The sequence below is a fragment of the Narcine bancroftii genome, chromosome 4 (assembly GCF_036971445.1).
Source record: "Narcine bancroftii isolate sNarBan1 chromosome 4, sNarBan1.hap1, whole genome shotgun sequence".
Classification (NCBI taxonomy): Eukaryota; Metazoa; Chordata; class Chondrichthyes; order Torpediniformes; family Narcinidae; genus Narcine; species Narcine bancroftii.
The window spans coordinates 85182758-85206839 of record NC_091472.1 but is presented as its reverse complement, the minus strand read 5'-3'; the positions used below and the strand labels follow the sequence as shown (position 1 = coordinate 85206839).

General features: G+C 40.4%; 1 protein-coding gene across 6 annotated transcripts in view; it reads right to left on the bottom strand.

The window, feature by feature from the left end:
• Positions 1–1635: 1635 nt before the first annotated feature.
• Positions 1636–24082, bottom strand: part of tasp1 (taspase, threonine aspartase, 1) — a 150165-nt gene continuing 127718 nt past the window's right edge. For 3 of the 6 annotated variants that reach the window (XM_069931831.1, XM_069931836.1, XM_069931839.1), the window contains one exon: positions 1636–3982. In XM_069931831.1, coding sequence (XP_069787932.1) covers positions 3890–3982 — 93 coding nt within the window. In that variant the 3' untranslated portion in view covers positions 1636–3889. Of the gene's footprint in view, positions 3983–11983; positions 12044–14872; positions 15055–24082 lie in introns of those variants that run through there. The other 3 variants (XM_069931837.1, XM_069931833.1, XM_069931835.1) reach the window with 3 other exon arrangements.

Below are 24082 nucleotides of genomic sequence, written 5' to 3'. Positions count from 1 at the left end.
ACAACACTGTTACAGTGCCAGCAACCAGGACCAGGGCTCACACCTGCGCTAAGGAGTTTGTACGCTCTCCCTGTGTCTCTGTGGGTTTCCTCCAGGTACTCTAGTTTCCTCCCACTGTTCAAAATATACTGGGGGTTGCATGTCAATTGGGCGGCAGAGGCTCATGGGCCAAATGGGCCTGTAACTGTGCTGTATGTCTACATTTTAAAAATGTAAAAATAAAATATACCTTATTTTTACTGCAAAATGTACCACTTAACTTTTTTGCTCCTGTTAACTACACTAATTGTGCTACTGTAGTAACCTGCGGCCTATCCCACTGCTCGACACAAGTATCGACATCCAAACATGACGATCAAGCAGGCAGTACGGGCCTAGATAGCCTTCTTCCATGGGCCACAATAGCAACGGAGGAAACAGACCAATCAGCAATTGGCAGATTGTTAAGCCACCAATGAGCGATTGGCAGAGCGCAGGCCACTCCCACTGATGAAGTAGCAGCGAGGGTCAGCCGGCTCAGCAGAGCGAATAACCCAATAAATACTGTTTGTACTCCCAAGTTTGTGTGTCTTCTCTCGAGCTCTAACCCAGAGCTATAACTGCAGCCACATGCTACACTACATCCTTTTTCATTGCTTGGTTATGCACTCAAAGATTGGAAAATTTAACTTCATCTTTTCCCTTACCATTTTTCTGACCACATACTCCTGATAAACAGTATCGCTCACATCATACCAATTTAGAAAAGAATGTGCTTCCATTTGTTTGGGATATTTAACCCTAGGCCATCTGTAGGTTGGTATTAAATATTACTCCTTGTAAGCTTTATTGCGCAGAATAATCATTCTGGTGATGCTTTTCTGTAAACTTGTCAGAAGTTCTTCAGATTTCTGAAATTTTCTGATAAAATGTTTAAAACTGTTAGACCAGGCATCATAATTTTGAACAATTTTTTTGAATGAAAATCATTTTGCAAGGCACACAAATGAAGTGAACCCTCAATCGATTGCTATTTCTGCAGTTACTTTCCCAATTGTAAAGGTAAATAATGAAGGCCATTCAGCTAATTACTCAGCTTTCCAGAGAAATTTATAATTATACCAATTTCTATTTGAGTATCTAATTCAATCTTGAATGACTCGTTTTTGCTTTTCAATTGCTACTGCAAAGTAATTTCATCAATTGCAACATCCTTGTCTCACCTGAAGATATTCACATTTATCATGTAGAGCTCACCAGTGTAAGCTTATAATACGTATTTCAGTTCCTCATTTTCTTATTTTTGAGAATATATAGGTCAAGCTTTTGCTCTCTAATCTCGGAGGGCCATAGACTCCACTTTTTTTTCTCTGAATGGTAAGATCAGGATACTGGAGATGTAGCTTGCAGATGAAAGAAGGAAATGTGCAAAGTCTATGGAAGGAAAAGTCAGAACATGCCAATAGTCTTGTTCTCAGCTGCATCCCCCCTTGGGCAGCAACATCTGGAAACATGATTTTGGTTCCCTAGTAATTGAAAAAACATGCATAAGGTAAATGTTACTTTGTTTCTTTAGCAAGCGTGTTTACCAAATAAGCCACCCCGAAGGTAATGATATAATTAAATAAATCATACAGCTACTGCTCAGAGCAAGAGGACATTTAAATTAAATTTTTATTGTAATTTCTTAATGATATACAATTTCCTTTTATTGAAAGTCTTTGAGCACACTTGTGTCCAATATTACTAAATTTGCAAATGCCCAGGTGTCCATTTTTTGCAAATGAGAAAAATCTGCAAAAATTTATCAAAGCATGTAAAACATTTATATATTTTGAAATTCAGGTTAAAAGCACCCTTACAAGCTCTTCATTTAGCCCCAACTACATATATAGTGGAATTAGTACAGTGCAACACCAACTGTGACGAGATCAAGCTTTACTCAAATAGTTACATTTAAGACTCAATTTAAAATGGAAAATTTAAACTCAATCATAAAATATCTGAAATTATAATATACAACTTCTGTCAATGAACTCTAAATTGCTCATTTCCCTTTCATAATTGAGTCTTTATAGCTGTAAATTAAGTTCAACATTTTCATGAACCAATCCTAAATGTCAGTTTTATATCTTTACTTCCAATGGATGATGTTTTTACTAAATTCCCACTTGCTTGGTTTGTAGTTTATCACACATTTAAAATGAAATAGTAGATTTCCACTTCAATACAGAAAGCAAACTGCATCTACCTCTTTTTAATAAATACTTGTTATTACTTCAAATGCAGACTCTAGGCACATTTTAATTCTAATCCTGAAATACAGTAAATCGATAGTTCCCAAATGTGACAAGCTGGTGACAATCTTTTAACGGTACATGGAAGAGAATATAAAACAAATAAATAGACTGCATCATAGCAATTTGAGTGATTTTTTGACACTATGAAAAAGATTGTACACTTTTCGGAAATGAGATTGTACTACCCATGTTTAATCTTATCCCACTAAACTTCTATGATTGTCTTGGGTCCACAATTAAAAATAAAGAGTTCTGGCTTATATATCAGTTACAATCATTTCAAATTCTTGGGGAATTCACAAGCATTGCTCCCAATAGGCTTTCTGCTCTTTCAAGAAATGCCAATAATTGCTTAAAAAAAGCTGGTTAAAGAATCATTATTTGTTATAGAAAAGCCTTGCTATGGTACACAGCAAATCTCTTATAGCAAACAATGGATGCCAAAGAACAAATAGACATGGAAAAACGACACCATTTCAAATTGCTCCACCCATGGTAATGGTATCATCTCCAGGATCCTAAAGCTGTGGAACTCCCTCCATCAGTTTCTCCATATTTCCTCCTTCATGATTCTGAAAACCTACCTCTCTATCCAGCCTTGTACATTTCACCATTAACACTTTGTTTTTAATAGTGCTTCAAGTTATTCGTGCACTTTAAAAAAGCTATCTAGACAGATGTTGCCATAGATGTCTTCTGTACTTCGATGCTCCTGTTCAATGGAATCTGTGTAATGGGTTAAATCAGCAGAATCAAGTGTTGTGAAGCATAATTAAATAAAGAAATGCCAAACCATTGTTTTACAGGATATCAAAGCACAGTCAATTTGACTTCAATGTATATCTAACGTTAATTGTATGCAATTTAGGATAAAAGAAATATTCAGGATCTACAAGCATTACATCAGTTTTGTTAAATGTACAATTTTAGTTTTTGTATCTAAAGCATATAATTTTCACCCACTCTTACATGTCACTAAATTTTCAGCAAATTGCTGATAAATTCATGATCATGTCCTGCATGACAGTACTAACAGCAAGGTTAATAGTTCCATTTTAAAATAATTTAATACTAAGTTTCATACAGTATCAGCAATCTGAAGTACACACAATCACTTCTTGTACCAGTATCTCTCTAAATGTAAAACATATCAAACCTCACATCAATTAACAGCCAGTTACTAATTACCTAGTTATCTGTGCTGTAATCACAAAAACGTAGATTACTAAATCCAGTTCCAAAAAGAACATGATCCTGATTTTTTAGATGAAAAATATGGAATGCACTGACTGAAACTCAAGTTAACCAGGAAGGGTGTTTGTTTTTACTTTTATCTTTCTGGGATAATCTACATTACTCAAGAAAAACTCACAATAAACATCCCAGCAAAGTCAATTACAATCATGTTCATTTTAAACATATGATAAGGTTCAAAATAAAGCAGCAATTACTTGCATAATCGGCAATTACCTGCGTAACAAAGTGCAATTTTTATTGTACCTAAAAGATAAAGCTTTCAATATGCTCTTCATAATCATGTTTATACAAGAAATAGATTATACTTAGATCCCTCTGAGTCTGTGTGTGATAGCACTACTGGAACAAAACATTCAATTTGCAGCTGTCTGTAACCTGCAAACACCACCCTCAATTGCCAGCGACTGCCCTGCCACAGCCCCTGGTGGAAGCCTTGAAATGTGAGTCTGTGGGGAAAAAAATATTAACAATGTTTACTTCAGATCAACAACAATGCACTGAAACATTAAAAATGTGATATATTAACTGTTTTCCCTCTCCAAATACTGAATATTTCCCTCATTTTCTGTTTTTATTCAGTAGTATATTACATTCAAGATGACAGCATCTGTGGGCTAATGTTTCGTGTTGAAGAGACAATCTGACCACTTTCTCTGTTCTGACAGTGTTATAAAACCTGAAAACTTAACTGTTTTTCTTTGCAAAGATGCTGTTGGGCCAGTTGTATGGTTCAAGCATTTACAATTTCAAATTTCCAGCAGTTGCAGTTTTACCCCACACACAATATAATGTTTGACATTCAGTGAAATTAAGTACTGCCTCTATTACTAACCAAAAGTTGCAGAGCTATTATGTATTTACACCAATTTCACTCACAACAAACTCAATCTTTGCACCAAGTTGGGATTTGCCAAGAAATCAACATCCCTCTCTGTTCTGGCGAGAGAAGGTCCAGCAAGAGTGCTGGGGAATCACAACTGAATTATTATGATGACAGTAAATTAATTGTTAGAAAATCTGAGTATAATATTCTTCCAGCAATATGATCGACAATTTGGCATTTTCTCTTTTTGTTGTGGGACAATCTCCATTAGTACTGTGCTCTTAGCCCCCTGCTCTACACCCTTTACACCTCTAACTGTGGCTTGGTACAACAACATCATCTACAAATTCGATGACAGTACGAAGGTAATGGGATATATAAAAAGGGGGATGAGACAGCTTGCATTCAAGTTTATTGTCATCTGATTGTGCAAGTACAACCCGACGAAACAGTGTTCTCCAGTCCTCAGTGCAAAACATAGAGACACACAACCAGACATAACACACCTACAAACAATTATTATGCAAACAATACAAATAAATGAATAAATATTGTTTTGTACAGGAGGGAGATTGAAAACATGGCTGAATGATGCACCAAAAGAACCTCGCTCTCAATGCCACCAAAACCAAGGAGCTGATGGTTGACATCAGGAAAGGAAAACCAGAGGTGTACGATCCAGTGATCATTTGGGTATCAGAGGTGAAGAGAGTGAGAAAATTTAAGTTCTTGGGAGTCATTATCTCAAAGGATCTTTCCTGAACCCAACACAGTAATGGGATTGTCAGCACCTCTACTTCCTCAGGAGTTTGCAGAGGTTTGGTAATGATATCAGAAACCCAGGCAAATTTCTACAGATGTATGGTGGAAAATGTGCTGACCAGCTGCATCATGGTCTGGTAAGGAGACATCAATACCCCCGAACATAAAACCCTGCAAAAGGAAGTGGACACAACCGAGGAAATAACAAGCAAAACCCTCCCCACCATCAAGAACATCTACGGGAATGCTGCAGTTGGAGAGCAGCAGCAACCATTGAGGATCTACACCACCAAGCATACTCTCTGATCTCAGTGCAGCCATCAGGAAAAAGGTATAGGTGCCACAAGGTTCACACCACCAAGTTCAGGAACAGTTGCTACCCCTCCAGCATCAGAGTCCTCAACAATAAACTCAATCAGGGACTCATTTAAAGACTCCTACTTTATTAGTTTTTTCCCCTCTCTGTATTGCATGGTTGTTTACATTTCTTTATTTGTTTATATGTGTACATTGTGTACAGTTTATTTTTGCATTACCAACAAGTGGTAATTTTGTCTCACCCACAGGAAAAAGAATCTCAGAACTGTAGGAGATGTCACGTATGTACTCTTACAATATGTCTGAAATCTGAATCTGGACATATGATTACAAAATAACTCACTATAAGGGTGCCACTTCATTAAAATTATTTGCTGATTCATTTGAATCTTCTTTCAGTCCCCCCTTCCCTGTTCATTTTCCTGCAGTTTGTTTTTTCTTCAAGTCTATCAATATCTCATTTGAAGATTACAATTGAATTTGTATCCACTTGACTAAGCAGTCATTCTTCAAGAATTTGTTTCCCCCCCCACCACCCCACTTTTTTTGCACCTTTTCCAATCCATCTTAAATCTTAAAAGCCAGGCTTTCCCCTCTACTCATCTCTGGACCAGACTGAACCCGACCACCCACGACCACATTACTCCATCCCCAAATGCTGGAGACAAGCTAGGAAATGGAGAAAACGTGCAAGCATCTTTGTTAAGCTAAAAATATTTACCCACATTTTTACCCGGCACTACAAGTAGGGACCTGGCCAATCTCATTACTTCGTTCCTCAACACTTCCTAGAGATCAGGTACACCTTTCTCCAAATGATAAACCCAATGACAAACACTACAGCCAAATCACCACCTCACAAGCTCCCCGCTAGGCCATTGGCAAAGTGCGGTGGAGTAGTTCTCCAAAGTCTCCGTTCTTTAAAATGGACTCCATCGTCGAACCACAAGATCATCCCAACTAAAATGGCTCTAGTTAACACCAGACCGCCCCCCCCCCCCACCCTTATCAAACAAGACATATCCTTTTTGGCTTCTTCATCACTCGAGGATTGGACTTCCTACTATTGACAAGTACCTGGTTAAATACTGGCGAGATTTGCCCACACAAATGTGACTTTCTCAGTACACCCAGACCTTCTGGACAGGGTGGGGGTTTAGCTATTGTGTTCAAAAAGCAATACAAATGCTGTTTATTGAATTCAGGTTATTTCTCCTCCTTTAAACTAATTAAAGTGGGCACTGTAAACCCCTTTTTAATTGTTCTGGTATATTGCCCACCAAAAATACATAAGGATTTTATCACTCAGTTTTCAGACTTCCTTTCAAACACCATGCCCAACTTCGATCGAGTTCTGATTCTCGATGATTTCAATATCCACATATGCTGTCCAACCAAACCTCTTGTAAGCGAATTCATGCACCTAGTTGAATCCTTTAACTTGGAAGTGCTTCCAATAGGACCCACTCATAAGCTAGGACATACTCTCAACCTAATCCTGTGGTCCAATTTATCTACCAACAACCCAGTATTTATTGATACCTGTGTGTCGGACCATACAGCAGTCACTTTCAACCTAGCCCTGCCTCGCTCCCCAAACAAACCTAATCTTCCTATACTCTATTTTCGCTACATTAACTTGCAAACTGCAAATAGGTTCTCAGAGGCCCTTATAGTTGTCCTAAGTACTACCACCATGGAGGTGCCCCCTCTCACCTCAACAGAAGAGGAACTTCTGTCCTGATTTAATACCACCTGTTCTTCTATTCTGAATACTGTAACCCCGTACACCTTGACTCAATAACATCACCATCACCAAAGCCCTGTGGAGGGAATGCAGGATAGCCCAATCTAAGTGGAAATGAGACAAATTACAAATTTCCATCAAAATTCTGAAAAACAACCTGCACACATACCAAGAAACAGTAAAGACCAAAAGAACAAAATACTTTGCCAACCTAATTTCCAACAATCTAAAAGTCTTGTTTAATATCATCAACTCAATCACTGGTCCTGCACCTAACACCAACTCTGATGTTTCCCTTACAAAATGCAAAAAATTAAAAAAATTATTCATAAACAAAGTCGAGAACATCAGGACTAACATTCCTCCCTCCACCCACAATCTAACTGTACCTCAACTCTATTCATTCAACCTGGACTGTTTTAGCCCAACACATGGCTTCGTCATGAAGCCAAAAACCTTCCCCCTCGACATTATCCCCACTCCCCCACTGTTTTCGATACAGTGAGTCTTAGCATCCTCTCTATTTTTTAACAGTTCCAATTTGTTTCAAGCGTGTTGTGGTCCAGCTCCTCCTGAAAAACCCAATTTAGACCCCTCTACATCCAAAAATTACAAACCTTCCATTCCTGTCAAAGGTCCTCAAAAAAGTTGTTTTTAGCCAATTGTTGCCCTAGCTACATCAAAACAACATATCTGAAAAATTTCAGTCTGACATTACTAAGAGTATACAATGACCTGTTCCTTGCCACTGACTCTGGAAGCTCTGCCATTCTAAGAGATCGCCTCCGGCAGTGTCGACGGCATGGCCCTGAATTGGTTTAAATCTTATCTCAGCGATAGGACTTTCTCAGTCAACATGGGCAAATTTTTATCCTCATCTGCTACCCTTTTCTGTGGGGTCCCACCAGGGTCTATTCTAGGCCCCATTCTCTTCCCCTTGGCCATATCATCCAAAAACATGGCATCTCCTTCCACTGCTATGCTGATGACACCCATCTCTATCTCTCCCTGAACCCCAGCAATCAAGCAAAGATAACCAGCCCTATCAACAGTCTGCAGGACATAAAGTGCTGGATGGCTCAAAATTTCCTGCAGCTAAAAGAAGCAAATCTGAGTTCATCTTATTTGGCTCCCCCAACTCCACCAAAATTATCACCAATACCCTTGGCAACTTGATCACCTTCATTGAACCACATGTTATATCCATTGGTGTGATATTCGATTCCACCTTCAAGTTTGACAAACAAGTCAATGCAGTAGTTATAAGCTAGCTTTTTCCATCTCCGCACTTTTGCTAAAATCAAATCATTCCTGTCACTGAAAGACCTCAAGAAAGTTATCCATGCCATCATTTTCTCCCATTTAGACTACTCTAACTCTCTATATACAGAAATTAGTCAGTCATCATTATCCTGTCTGCAACTGGTTCAGAATGCTGCAGCCAGGCTCCTGACAGGAGCCAAGAAAAAGGACCAAATCACCCTTATTCTCACCTCCCTTCACTGGCTGCCAGTATGGCTCAGGGTAGATTTTAAAGTTCTCCAGTTTGTTTACAAAGCATCAAAGGACTAGCTCCCCCCCCTCCCCCACACACACACATCACTGATATCTTAATGCCCTACTCCAAGACCCCTCAGATTGGCCAATTTAGGGTGCTTGGTTGCTCTGTTTTCAAAATGCAAACTTGGGAAGATTGCACCTTCGCTATTGCTCAAACTGTGTAACAATATTCTTCTCTCCATCAAACAGCCCCTTCGTTTAACTCTTTTAAATCCAGGCTGAAGTTGTATTTTTACTCGCAAGCGTTTTGAAGTGATTGTTGATTATCACCATGTAGTATGAACAATTCTAAACCTTAGGTACCCGCTTTATACTGAAGTTTAAACAGCTGCTTAAGTTAAGATGTTCAGCACTTTGATCAATGTGAGTTGTTTTAAAAGTGCTATATAAATAAAATAAACTAAATTTAAAAGTGCTTGTTTGCATTACTTTTAGAAATTTGGCCATCACTGTACCACTTGTTGAAGAAATGAATTGATAGCAACCTTATGGGGGACTTCTTGTACAGGTTCAGTACAGTGCTGGGAATACAACCCAGATAACAATCCAGACAATTTTGATTATCATTTTATAAAATGTACTTGGTCTTGCTTTTGGCATCCAGTTCTTCTCACTGTTCCAGTTCTTGTTTAACCTCACCTATGACTTTCCAAAGATCGCCTTTAATTCCCATGGCCTTATTGCCAGGCAAATTCCTGCCCCTCAACTTCAATCTCTGCTATCATCATTGCAACATCTCTACCTCAAACACTCCAGCTTGTTAAGACCGAGAAGTCTCTGATTGCCTCCACCTATTCTCACTATGTGTTCTTTTGGATGCTAAAATATATTGTGATCAAGCAAGGGTAGGACAATAACCACAAAGGCCAGAGGCGTGAAATGAAATGACTTTTCATTGCTATTACCAATGTAAAATTACCACTTAGCTAATGTCTCTTTAATTACTCTTTTTAAATGATAAATAAAATTCTTTGTAGTTTTCTCTCAGAATTTCAAGTTGTTCAATCTGCCATCTTTGGCTTGGCTTCGCGGACGAAGATTTATGGAGGGGCAAGGTCCACGTCAGCTGCAGGCTCGTTTGTGGCTGACAAGTCCGATGCAGGACAGGCAGACATGGTTGCAGCGATTGCAAGGGAAAATTGGTTTGTTGGGGTTGGGTGTTGGGTTTTTCCTCCTTTGCCTTTTGACAGTGAGGTGGGCTCTGCGGTCTTCTTCAAAGGTGGTTGCTGCCCGCCGAACTGTGAGGTGCCAAGATGCACGGTTTGAGGTGATATCAGCCCACTGGCGATGGTCAATGTGGCAGGCACCAAGAGCTTTCTTTAGGCAGTCCTTGTACCTCTTCTTTGGTGCACCTCTGTCTCGGTGGCCAGTGGAGAGCTCGCCATATAGCACGATCTTGGGAAGGCGATGGTCCTCCATTCTGGAGATGTGACCTACCCAGCGCAGTTTGATCTTCAGCAGCGTGGATTCGATGCTGTCGGCCTCTGCCATCTCGAGTACTTCGATGTTGGAGATGAAGTCGCTCCAATGAATGTTGAGGATGGAGCGGAGACAACGCTGGTGGAAGCGTTCTAGGAGCCGTTGGTGATGCTGGTAAAGGACCCATGATTCGGAGCCGAACAGGAGTGTGGGTATGACAACAGCTCTGTATATGTAAATCTTTGTGAGGTTTTTCAGTTGGTTGTTTTTCCAGACTCTTTTGTGTAGTCTTCCAAAGGCGCTATTTGCCTTGTCGAGTCTGTTGTCTATCTTGTTGTCGATCCTTGCATCCGATGAAATGGTGCAGCAGAGATAGGTAAACTGGTTGACCGTTTTGAGTTTTGTGTGCCCGATGGAGATGTGGGGGGGGGGGGGCTGGTAGTCATGGTGGGGAGCTGGCTGATGGAGGACCTCAGTTTTCTTCAGGCTGGCTTCCAGGCCAAACATTTTGGCAGTTTCCACAAAACAGGACGTCAAATACTTAACTACTATCTCAGTAACAATCCTGGAAACTTTCTACGTTATTATCATTTGCCCAGACTTTCTACTTTACTATCAAGTGCACAACAATTTATTATGCATGAATGACTTTCCCTGAGTCGCATCAACGTGCACAGCACCTAAATGACATCACTATTTAGTAATATTTGCTAAATACTTCAAGTCAATTAAGTTCAATCAGTCATTTCTGGAATAGAGGGAAACATTGCAGTCAGTATGTACACAGTATGGCCCCATATTAATGTTCCCCTCCAGAGAACTGTTCTTCTGAAGTAAATATTGGGTCAGAATAACTGCAGAGGTTGTGCAAACCTTCGTAAAAAAAAAGAAAAAGTTTTGTTTTACAAAACTTTCTAATTCTGTGTTTTCAACAATAATGTGTCTATTTCCAGTGCTCTCTGTTTATAGCATCTCAACTAGATTAATTTTGCCCTCCTTTCATTCCAATTTGTTTAGGTCTGGATTCTTACATTGTTAGCTTCAGAAACCATTAAAACTATTGTAGGTAATGTCTCTGGGACATCATCTGTACTACCAATACCCTTTGCTCATGAAGCCACCTCCAGGACATTGCTGAGGGAGGATGGTAGGACAAATACTGTTTTTTTTTCTAAACCCAACAGAACTCTTCATAAGTGTTAATTCTAAACACAAGGATGTTATTTTGTTTTATTCAGTGGGATTTTCTACATCCTTTTAGCAGTGAACATCTTATTAGAAAGGCAGTATGTCTAACATAACAGAACAATTTCTCTTCCATACTGAAGTTGAAATTGAAACTACAACTAGCTGGCTCAGATGGGGGAAAAAGACACAAGTGAGCCAAGGATACATATTTGTTACATCACAAATATACTGCCATCACAAAAATTTATATTAGAAACTTGCAATGATAAATCTGTAAGCTATGTAACCAGGGGAAAGGTAAAGTATACAATATAGGAAGGAGAACATTAAAGACAGCTTAAAATTCTTAGGAAATACAAAGTTTCAACACTGATCTATTTATGCGCTACAAAGTAGAGAGAAAAATAATAAAAATGAAACCTGATATCCAAGACTCAAGCATGGATAAACAAGATGTTAGGTTAGAGCTGTATTTGAGAAGCAGAATATTAAATTGTACACTATGCATCACAACAATGGATTAGACCAGTAGCCCTTACGTCAACAGTGATGAAGTGTTTTGAAAGGCTAGTGATGCAGCAGATCAGCTCCTGTCTGAGCAGTGACATGGATCCATTCCAGTTCGCCTACCTTAGAAACAGGTCGATGACGGATGCCATCTCACTGGCTCTAAACAAAGCCCTGGAAGACCTGGATAGGAAAGATGCAAACATCAGGATGCTCTTTACCGACTGCAGTTCGGAATTTAACACCGTCATCCCCTCAAAACTGATCAACAAACTTCATGACCTTGGAGTTAATCATGGATTTCCTCACCTCCATAACACTATCAATGAAAATTGATAAGAACTTCTCCTCAACAATCTCCATCAGTACCAGAGAACCACAGGGTTGCATTCCTAGCCCCCTGCTCTATTCAATTTACACCTACAACTATGTAGCTCAATATGACAATAACACCATCTACAAGTGATGAGAACTGTGGATGCCTAGAATGCTTGCCAGGGATGGTGATGGCGGCTAAAACATTCCTCTTCCTTTCCTCCACAGTAATGGGTTGTATAAAGGAAGGGGATGAGTCAACACAGAGGATGGAGAGAGAAACCTTGGCTGAATAGTGCACCAACTATCATGCACTCAATGTCACCAAAACTAAGGAGCTGATTGTTGACTTCAGGAAAGCCAGACGTATACGATCCAGTGATCATTGGGGGATCAGAGGTAGAGAGGGTGAGCAAATTTAGGTTCTTGTGAGTTACTATCTTTGAGGATCTTACCTGGACCCAACACACAAATGGCATCATGAAAAAAGTAGGTCAGCTCCTCCACTTCCTCAGGAGTTTGCTGAGGTTTGGTATGATACCAGAAACCCTGACAAATTTCTACGGAGATGTGTGCTGACCAGCTCCATCACAGTCTGGCATGGGAACACCAATACCCCTGAGTGTAAAGCCCTCAAAAAGGTAGTCGACACAGCCCAGGACATCACAGGCAAAACCCTCCCCACTATTGAGGACATCTACAGGGAACGTTGCCATCGGAAGACAACAACAACAATCATCAAAGACCCTCACCACCCAGTACACAACAACAATCATCAAAGACCCTCACCACTCAGTACACCCTGTTCTTGCTGCTGCCATCAGGAAAGATATATAGGTGCCATAAGACTCACACCACCAGGTTCAGGAACAGATGCTATCTCTCCACCATCAGACTCCTCAATGAATTTAATCAGAGACTCATTTAAAGGACTCTTAATTGTGCACTCTGATTTTCTTCTGTTCTCTCTGTATTGCACAGTCAGTTTGTTTACATTCATTATCTGTTTACAGTTCTCTTAGTTGTTTACATGCTTATGCTGTGTACAGTTTAGTTTTTGCACTACCAATTAGTGATAATTCTGCCGTGCCTGCAGGAAAAAGGAATTTCTGGGTTGTATGTAATGTCATGTATGTCCTCTGACAATAAATTTGAAATCTGACTTTTTTTGTTAGTTTGCATTTAAGATTAGTAAAATTGGGAGATCTAATAGATCCGTGTGAAGATGCTTCAACACATCATATTTTCTTTCCAAGTCATTGGTCCTGGGAACAAGGAAGCAAGCTCGTAAATGCATACACTTCCCTTCGAAATGATTATTTTGCAGGGTAGTGAAAATAGAAGGATTTAAGAGTTATTGCAGGCTTGTGATATTAATGAGAGGCACCATTAAGGGATTTCCAATAGTTGGGCTCTCTTGTGCTTCTCCCAGAAACCTGTGTAGAGCATGACATAAATGGCTGTACTATGAATGGATCAGTCTGCTTGATGCACCAGGGATTCTGCATCCAAAGATTTTTTTTTGTATTTAAAATTCATTTTCTTTCTAAAAGGAGCAAAAGTCCTTTCAACCTTCTTCATTGTTCATCAAGACCATGTAACTCAGTGCCATATTCCTGCAATATATCTTGATTTTGTAATGTCCAAAAAGCCTCCTTCTGGGGTAGAGAATGTCAAAGATTTATCACTCACTTAATGAAGAGGTTTCAACTCAACTACACCTTGAACAGCCTGTCCCTTATTCTGATACTGAATTCCTGATTCAAGTTTTCTTGGTCAATAGAAATGACACCTCTGCATCCAGCCCAGCAATGTACTCTAATTCTTTTAAATTCTATGAAAAATACAGGCCTACTCAACATCTCCTCTAGAACCCACCATAACATAGCATTGGATCCCCAAGCTTGTTGCATATGCATCTTGGCTTTCAGGTACATTTGTGCAAGCATACATGGATCCCTTTAGACATCCCTAGCAATCTTCAACCATTTGGAAAAATATTGTTTCTGCTTTGTGCATTTGTCATTGGGTTTTTCATCAGGAGACTGTAAGAAATTTATTTCCTAGAATTCTAAGATGTGCTTTAAGTGTAGAATTGCAGAAGAGTAACAACAAAGAAGGAAGACAATTTTGGTAATTGCATCTGTGGGGTGCAATTAAGGACAAGTCTTGATGCTCCTACGAGCCGCAGTCTACCTCCCTAATTCTGATCCCAGCAAAGTAAAATGTCATGGTTGTCAGCTAATTTGTGGACCTCCCACACTTTCACTCTTTTTTAGGTCATGGTTCTTCTGTAAAATTAATTCTCAGTGCATTTTTAAAGTTTTAAATTGGTAAAGTTTCATAATTTGAAGGTTTAAAAATCATTGGAAAACAATAAATTTAAGTCATGGCACACATTGTAAAAATACAACAGGGGAAGGAGGGGTTATTTTGCCACTCTAAATCAAACATACAGAGCAAAAGCAGCTTTGCAAAAGTAAATGATTCTCATATGTGACTACGTATAAACATTGACCAAGTGAGTATTTGTTCTGGCTCAGGGTAATCGCAAAGACTAAAACGCATTTAGTGCATCCTTTATTTACGCAGTCCATTAGTGTTTTGCAGATTGAAAGCTAAAGTGCAGAAATCCTAATTAATGTTTAGAAATAACTTTATTTTGGCAATATGAAGACAATAATGAAAATTTCAAATGCATACGCTATAAACATTTAGGTATTTTACAATATGGCACGGTAAGAGCACAAATTCATGGAAGAAAATAGCCTTTTTGCTTTAATGGTAGTAATTCCTCATTAGGCATTCTTTTCAAAGGAGTTTCACAGACCGAACTTTGCAAAACAAAGTCGCGACAAGCTGGAACAATAGAGATACTGCTGAAATGCAAGACCAAACAAGGATTAATGACATAACTGTAAACAGATGCCTGATTGATTTATTACTTCAAAATGCACACTGACCAAATCACTCGGTCCAGGAAATAACAGAGTTAATATTAGGTAAAATCTAGTAATTGTGACAATGAAAAACCAAAACAATAAGTATGAAAAATAGGAAGAGTTATCCACACAAGTCCTTTATGCTGCTTTGCCATAATTTCTAATCATGACCTTAATTCCAATTCACTTCCTCTTCCTCATAACTCTCTACCCTATCGTAAATCAAAAGTTTATCCAAGTTTTGAATAAATGCAATTATTTGACCTCCAAAGAATTCCTGGGTAGAAAATTCCAAAGGTTCACCACCCTCAAATAAAAAGTTCTTCACCTGCATTTTAAACAGGAGACCCCTTCATTCTAGGTTCCCCTATAAAGTATAAAATTGTTCTCTTGCTCCTGCTAAGAAACATTTAAAGTTCTGGAGGGGTTTTACAGGATAGCTGCCAAGTGAGAACATGGACCTAATCTCCTTACATAGGAACTCCTTCATTCCAGAAATACACTTAGGGAATCTTTTCTGTACTGTCTTAAATGCAAGAAAATTGCTGCTTGTGTTAGATGACCAAGACAATATTCAATACTCCAGGTGTGGTTTCATTATTATCCTGTACAGTTACAGCAACAGTTTGCTACTTAATACTCTTTTGCTACAAATGCTAAAAATTATTTTTTATTCTCCCACTTATACTTAGCTGCATGCTAAATTAGAACCATAGATCATTGCAGCACAGAAACTGGGCCTTCAGCCCACTAGTCTGTTCTGAACTATTCTTCCATCTCACTTTATTGACATTCACCCGGACTATTGCCTTCATACATCTCCCATCCATGTACCATGTACAAATTTCTCTTAAATATTGAAATCAAACTCTTCCACCACTTTTTCCGGCAGCTTGTTCCCCACTTAGTGAAAAAGTTTCCCCACATATTTCCCTTAAATATTTCATCTTTCATTCTTAACCTGTGTTCTCTCATTCTTGCCTTACCAAATCTTGCCTGCATGCATTTGCCCTATCTATGTCCCTCCTAATTTTGCATACCTCCATCAAAACACCCCTCATTCTCTGATGCTCCAGGGAATAAAATCCTAACCTGTTTAACATGGCCCCATAACTTATCTCCTCAAGTCCTGGCAACATCCTTGTAAATTTTCTCGGCACTCTTTCAGTATTATTGACTAAAACTCTGCACAATAACTCCATTTAGCCTCACCAATGTCTTATAGAACTCCAACATGACATTCCCATTTCAGTACTCAAGACTTAACTTTATGAAGGCCAATGTACCAAAAGCTCTCGTTACATTACCCGTGACACCACTTTCAAGGAATTGTGTATCTATATTCCTAGCTAACTCTGTTCTAATGCATTCCACAGTGCCATACCATTTACCGTGCAAGTTCTACCAGGTACATCCTCCGAAAGTGGAGCAGCTCACACTTGTTTGTGGTAAATTGCATCTACCATTTCGCAGCTTGTTTTTCCAGCTGGTACAGATTGTACTGCATGCTTTGAGAACCTTCCTTTCCATCCAAGACACTCCCAATCTTGGTATAATCTGCAAATTTGTTGATCCAATTTACATACATTATCTCCAAGATCAGCCATTCTCAACGGGGGCTGTGTCCTTGTGTCACAGCAAATTTGAGGGGGGGGGGGGAACACATGGACCAAAATAATATTTTTTTAATGCTTTTTATGTTGTCATTAGAATTACGGAAGAAACTAACTAAACTTGACTCCTTCAAGGGGAAGAGGCCCATAAACTTTGAGCAGAGTTCTAAGAGGGTCATAGCCAAAATAAGGTTGAGAATGGCTGATCTAGATCACTGATTTCAATGACAAATAACAATGGACCCAGCCCTGATTCCTGAGGCACACCTCCAGTCAGAGAGGCAATTATCTACTGGCACTTTCTACCTTCTCCTGCGAAGCCTATGTCTAATCTAATTTACTACCACATTTGGATACTGAGCGTCTAAAGCTTGACCAACCTCTCATACAGAGGACCTTGTCAAAGACAAGGTCCATGTAGACAACATCCACTGCCTTTCCTTCATCAACCTTCCAACCTCCCCAAAAAACTTAAAATTGGTTAGACACGAGCCACCACGCAAAAAGCCACGTTGACTATCCCTAATCAACTCTGTCAATCTAAGTACCCTTGTATATTTGGTCTCCTGAGATACTTTCCAATAACTTACCCACCACTGATGTCAATCTGTAATTACGAGGATTATTCTGAAAACTTTTCATAAATATTAGTTCTCTCCCCTTGGCTAAGGAAATTTTTGGGCCCCTGCAATTTCTGTACTAGCCTCCCTCAAGGTCCACGGGAATATGATGTCAGGCCTGGGGAATTAAACACCTCATTTGCCTCCAGAGAGCATGCTCCTTAAAAACCAATTATTGGGTCCATTACCTTATTGCTGGTTCTGCCTCACTTTCAGACTCTGTCTTTTTCCCAAGTAAATACAGATTTTAAAAAACATATTACATCTCCTCCATCTCTTTTGGCTCTGTCTTTAATAGGACCAATTTTGTCCCTTGCTATCTTTTCGCTCAATGTATCTGAAGAAACCCTTGGGATTTTCCTTCACCTTGTTTGCCAGATCCACCTCATTATGCCTTTTAGCACTCCTAATTTCATTCATCAGTGTTTTCTTGCACTTTTTGTTCTCGAATATCTCAATTGTTCCCTGCTTCTTATACCTGCTACGGACCTCCTTCCTTCTTAACCATGCACTCAATATTTCTTGAAAACCAAAGTTGCCGACATTGTGAGTCTTATCTTTAATTCTGATGGGACCATACAGATTCTCAAAATGTCACCTTTGAAGGCCTACCAGATAATAGCACACCTCTGAAAACAACCTGTCCCAATCTACACGTGCCAGATCCTTTCTTCAAACAATAAATTGGCCTTTATCCAATTTAGAATCTCAACCTGAAGACCTATTCTTTTCATAACTTGAAACTGATGGCATTACAATCACAAGATCCAAAGTGTTCATTTACAGACATCTCCTTCACCTTCCCTAATAGGAGACCTAGTATTGCACACTCTCTAGTAGGGGTCTTTATGTATTGATTTAAGAAACTTTCCTGAACATATTTTACAAATTCGGACTCATTTCACAATGATGGAGTCCCAGTCAATATGTGGAAAGTTAAAGTAACTGATTACAATTTTATGCTTTTGGAACAATCTATCTCTCTTCAAATTTGTTCCTCCAGTTCCTACTATTGGGAAGTCCATGACATAATCCGTTATTGTTGTCATCCTTTCTCATTTCCACCCATATAGCCTCAGTAGATGAGCCCTCTAATCTGTCTAGTCTGAGCACTGTTGTGACATTTTCCCTTGCTATAAATACCACCCCTACCCCTATCATCCATCTCTATCGCATCTAAAACAGAACCCTGGAACACTGAGCTGCCAGTTCTGCCCTTACTGCAACCAAGTCTCACTAATGACCATGCTATAATTCCACATTCTGATCCATGCTTTAATCTCATCTGCCTTTCCTACAATATGCCTTTCATTAAAATAGACGCAACTCAGAACATTATTCCCTAATGTCTTTTTCCACAACCACTCCACTATCTCCACTGGCACTGATTCCAATACCACTGCAACTCCAGGTTAATCTCTCTACTCCTGCCCCCAGAGTAGCACGAGCAAACCTTCCTGCAAGGATATTGAATCCCGCCCACCCACAACCTCCCAACTGCTCAGGTACAACCCATCCAGGAAGAGAGGCTAATTATTTGAAAATCTAAAGCCCTCCCTTCTGCACTATCTCCTTAGTCATATATTAAACTGTATTATCCTCCTATTTCTGGTCCCGTTGGCACATGGCATGGATAGAAATCCTAAGATCACAGCTGTCTTTTTGCCTATCTTAAATACTGGTAATGTGCCTAAACTATCGACCAGTGGCATTCACATCTACGATAATGGTGTTTTGAAAGGCTGGTGTTGAAGCATATCAGCTCCTGTCTGAGCAGTGACATGGATCCATTCCAATTTACCTACCGTAGCAACAGGTCTATGGCAGGTGCCATCTCACTGGCTCAACACAAAGCCCTGGAATACTTGGACAGCAAAAATTCATACGTCAGGATGCTTTTTATGGACTACAGTTTGGAACTCAATACCATCATCCCCTCAAAACTGATCAGCAAACTCCAAGACCTGGGACTCAACACCCCACTGTGCAATTGGATCTTGGATTTCCTCACCTCTAGACTACAATCAATAAAGATTTGGAAAGAACATCTCCACCACCTCCATCAGTAGCGGAGCTCCATAGGGTTACATTCTTAGCCTCCTGCTCTACACCCATGACTGTGTGGCTCAGTACAACACTTGCAAATTTGTTGATGATACCACGGTAGTGGGTTGTATAAAAAGGGGCGATGAGTCAGCACACAGGAGGGAGATTGAAAACTTGCTGAATGGTGCTAATGTCACCAAAACCAAGGAGCTGATTGTTGACTTCAGGAGGAGAAAACCAGAGGTGTATGATCCAGTGATAACTGGGGGAATCAGAGTGGAGAGGGTGAGCAAATTTAAGTTCTTGGTAGTAACTATGTCAGAGGATCATTCCTGGACCCATCACACTAATGGGATTGTGAAGAAAGTACATCAGTGTCTCTACTTCCTCAGGAGTTTGTTTGTACATAGAAAACACTGGAAGATTTCTACAGATGTGTGATGGAAAGTGTGCTGACTGGCTACATCATGATCTGGTATGAGACACCAATACCCCTGAGAATAAAGTCCTGCAATAAGTAATGGAGACAGGGTAGGATATCACAGGCAAACCACACCACCACCTCCCCCACTCCATCTTCATAGAACATGGCAGCACAGAAACAGGCCCTTCAGCCTTTTGGTAGTCTGTGCCAAACTATTCTTCTGCTTTTTCCCACTGACCTGCACTTGGTCCACAGTCCTTCATATCCCTCCCATCCATGTATCTGTCTAAATTCTTCTTAAATGTTAAAATTTAGTCTGCATTCAGCACTTCAGCTGGCAGTTCGTTTCACACCACTCTCTGTATGAAGAAGTTCCCCCTAATGCTCCCCCTAAACTTTTCCCCTTTCACCCTTAGCCATGCCCTCTGGTTTGTATCTCACCTATCCTCCATTGAAAAAGCCAACTTACATTTCTTTGTTTCTTTGGCTTGGCTTCGCGGACGAAGATTTATGGAGGGGGTAAAAAGTCCACGTCAGCTGCAGGCTCGTTTGTGGCTGACCAGTCCGATGCGGGACAGGCAGACACGATTGCAGCGGTTGCAAGGGAAAATTGGTTGGTTGGGGTTGGGTGTTGGGTTTTTCCTCCTTTGCCTTTTGTCAGTGAGGTGGGCTCTGCGGTCTTCTTCAAAGGAGGCTGCTGCCCGCCAAACTGTGAGGCGCCAAGATGCACGGTTTGAGGCGTTATCAGCCCACTGGCGGTGGTCAATGTGGCAGGCACCAAGAGATTTCTTTAGGCAGTCCTTGTACCTTTTCTTTGGTGCACCTCTGTCACGGTGGCCAGTGGAGAGCTCGCCATATAATACGATCTTGGGAAGGCGATGGTCCTCCATTCTGGAGACGTGACCCATCCAGCGCAGCTGGATCTTCAGCAGCGTGGACTCGATGCTGTCGACCTCTGCCATCTCGAGTACCTCGACGTTAGGGGTGTGAGCGCTCCAATGGATGTTGAGGATGGAGCGGAGACAACGCTGGTGGAAGCGTTCTAGGAGCCGTAGGTGGTGCCGGTAGAGGACCCATGATTCGGAGCCGAACAGGAGTGTGGGTATGACAACGGCTCTGTATACGCTTATCTTTGTGAGGTTTTTCAGTTGGTTGTTTTTCCAGACTCTTTTGTGTAGTCTTCCAAAGGCGCTATTTGCCTTGGCGAGTCTGTTGTCTATCTCATTGTCGATCCTTGCATCTGATGAAATGGTGCAGCCGAGATAGGTAAACTGGTTGACCGTTTTGAGTTTTGTGTGCCCGATGGAGATGTGGGGGGGCTGGTAGTCATGGTGGGGAGCTGGCTGATGGAGGACCTCAGTTTTCTTCAGGCTGACTTCCAGGCCAAACATTTTGGCAGTTTCCGCAAAGCAGGACGTCAAGCGCTGAAGAGCTGGCTCTGAATGGGCAACTAAAGCGGCATCATCTGCAAAGAGTAGTTCACGGACAAGTTTCTCTTGTGTCTTGGTGTGAGCTTGCAGGCGCCTCAGATTGAAGAGACTGCCATCCGTGCGGTACCGGATGTAAACAGCGTCTTCATTGTTGGGGTCTTTCATGGCTTGGTTCAGCATCATGCTGAAGAAGATTGAAAAGAGGGTTGGTGCGAGAACACAGCCTTGCTTCACGCCATTGTTAATGGAGAAGGGTTCAGAGAGCTCATTGCTGTATCTGACCCGACCTTGTTGGTTTTCGTGCAGTTGGATAATCATGTTGAGGAACTTTGGGGGACATCCGATGCGCTCTAGTATTTGCCAAAGCCCTTTCCTGCTCACGGTGTCGAAGGCTTTGGTGAGGTCAACAAAGGTGATGTAGAGTCCTTTGTTTTGTTCTCTGCACTTTTCTTGGAGCTGTCTGTCCATTTACTCTGTCCATAACCCTCATAATTTTAAATATCTCTATCAAATTTCCCTCATTCTTCTACCTTCCAGGGAATAAAGTCCTAACCTGTTTAACCTTACCCTGTTACTCAGTTCCAGAAGTCCAGGCAACATCCTAGTACACCTTCTTTTCATTCTTTCTATTTTATTGATATCTTTCCTATAGTTAGGTGACCAAAACTCCACACGATACTCCAAATTTGGCCTCACCAATGTCTTATACAACTTTGCCATAACATCCAAACTCCTATACTCAGTATTTTGATTCCTAAAAGCCAATATGTCAAAAGCTCTCTTTACAACCCTATCCACTTGTGACACCACTTTTAGGGAATTATCTATCTATACAGGTAGACCCCGCCTTATGTCCATAATTGGGACCGATAAGTTGGTCGTAACCCGGGGACCTCTTGGTGCCGTCAGGAGCAGGGACCCTGGACTGCCACCGGGAGTGGGGATCACTGTATACAGTATTTTTAATACAAGATATGTACTTGTATAGTAGTTTTAATAGTTGTATGTGCGGGTGGACGTAACTTGTGTAGGTCAGAAGTCGAGGACTACCGGTACTCAGGTACCTCAGGGGTAGCTCTGGCACCTCCTTGTCGCAGTTTTTGGTGAGCTCTGGCATATGAAAAATTAACACTGCACCCCTGCCTGTATTCCCAGATCCCTCTGTTCTACTGCACTCCTCAGTAGCTTACCATTTACTATGTATGTACTCTTTTGTTTCGTTCTTCCAAAATGCTTGAATGTCATACTACTATTTTTCAGCCCATTTTTCCAGCTGGTCCAGATCCCTCTGCAAGTTTTGAAAACCTTCTTCACTGTCCTCAGTGCCTCCAATCTTAATATCATCTGCAAATTTGCTGATCCAATTGACCACATTATCATCCAGATCATTGACATAGATGACAAACAACAATGGTCCCAGCATCGATCCTTGAAGCACATCTCTAGTCACAGACTTCCAGTCTGAGAAGTAATCATCTACCACCATGCTCTGGGTTCTCCCATTCAGCCATTGCTGAATCCAGTTTACTACCCCACCATAAATACCAAGCGACTGAACTTTCCTGACTAACCTCTCATGAGGGGCCTTGTCAAAGGCCTTACTAAAGTCTATTGGACAACATCCACAGCATTTCCTTCATCAACTTTCTTGACAAACTACTCAAAAAAGTCTATAAGATTGGTTAAACATGACCTACCACACACAAAGCCATGTTGACAATCCCTAGTCAATCCCTGGCTATCCAAAAGCTTGTATATCCGATCTCTCGATTAGAACAACTTCCATTCTTTTGCCTACTACTGATGTCAGGCTTACTGGCCTATATTTTCCAGGATTACTTCAGAAGATTTTTTAAAACAATAGAACAATATGAACTACTCTCCAATCCTCTGGCATCACACCCATGTCGATAGCCATTTTAAATATTTCTGCCAGAGCATCTGCAATTTCTACACTAGCCTCTCTCAAGGTACAAGGGACTATCTTGTCAGGCCCTGGGGATTTATCCACCCCTATTTGTTTTAAAACAGCAAGCACCTCCTCCTCTTTAATCAGTATAGGTTGCATGACCTCACTGTTGTTTTCCTAACTTCCCTTGACTCTATACCAGTTTCCTGAGTAAATAGTGGTGCAAAAAAAACTCACTCCTTTCTTTAAGGGGACCAATTTTGTCTCTTTTGATTTTAATTTACTTGTAGAAACCCTTAGTATTTTCCTTCACATTGTCTGCCAAAACCTCAAGTCCATCTAGCCTTCTTTCTTGAGTTTTTTCTTGCATTTTTTATACTCAAGTACCTCATATGTTCTGTATTGCCTACACCTCTCTCTTCTTCCAAACCAGATCTCCAATATCCCTTGAAAACCAAAGTTCCCTATGCCTGTTAACTTTGTCTTTAATCCTGACAGGAACATACAAACTCTGTCCTCTTAAAATTTCACCTTTAAAGGTTCTCCACTTACCTCACACATCCTTGCCAGAAAACAACCTATCCCAATCATCGAATTGTCGATCCTTTCTCATTTCCTCAAAATGGTCTTTCTCCAGTTTAGAATCTCAACCTTAGGACCTATCCTTATCCATAATTAACATGAAACTAATGACATTATGATCACTAGATCCAAAATGTTCCCCTACATATACTTCTGTTACCATTCTATATCATTCCAAGAGGAGATCCAGAATTGCCCTCTGTCTAGTTGGTACCTCTATAAATTGTTTTAGAAAACTTTCCTGAACACATTTGACAAACTCTAAGCCATCCAGCTCTTGTACAATGTAAGAGTCCCAGTCAATATGTGGAAAGTTAATATCTACTCTCACAATCTTGTGA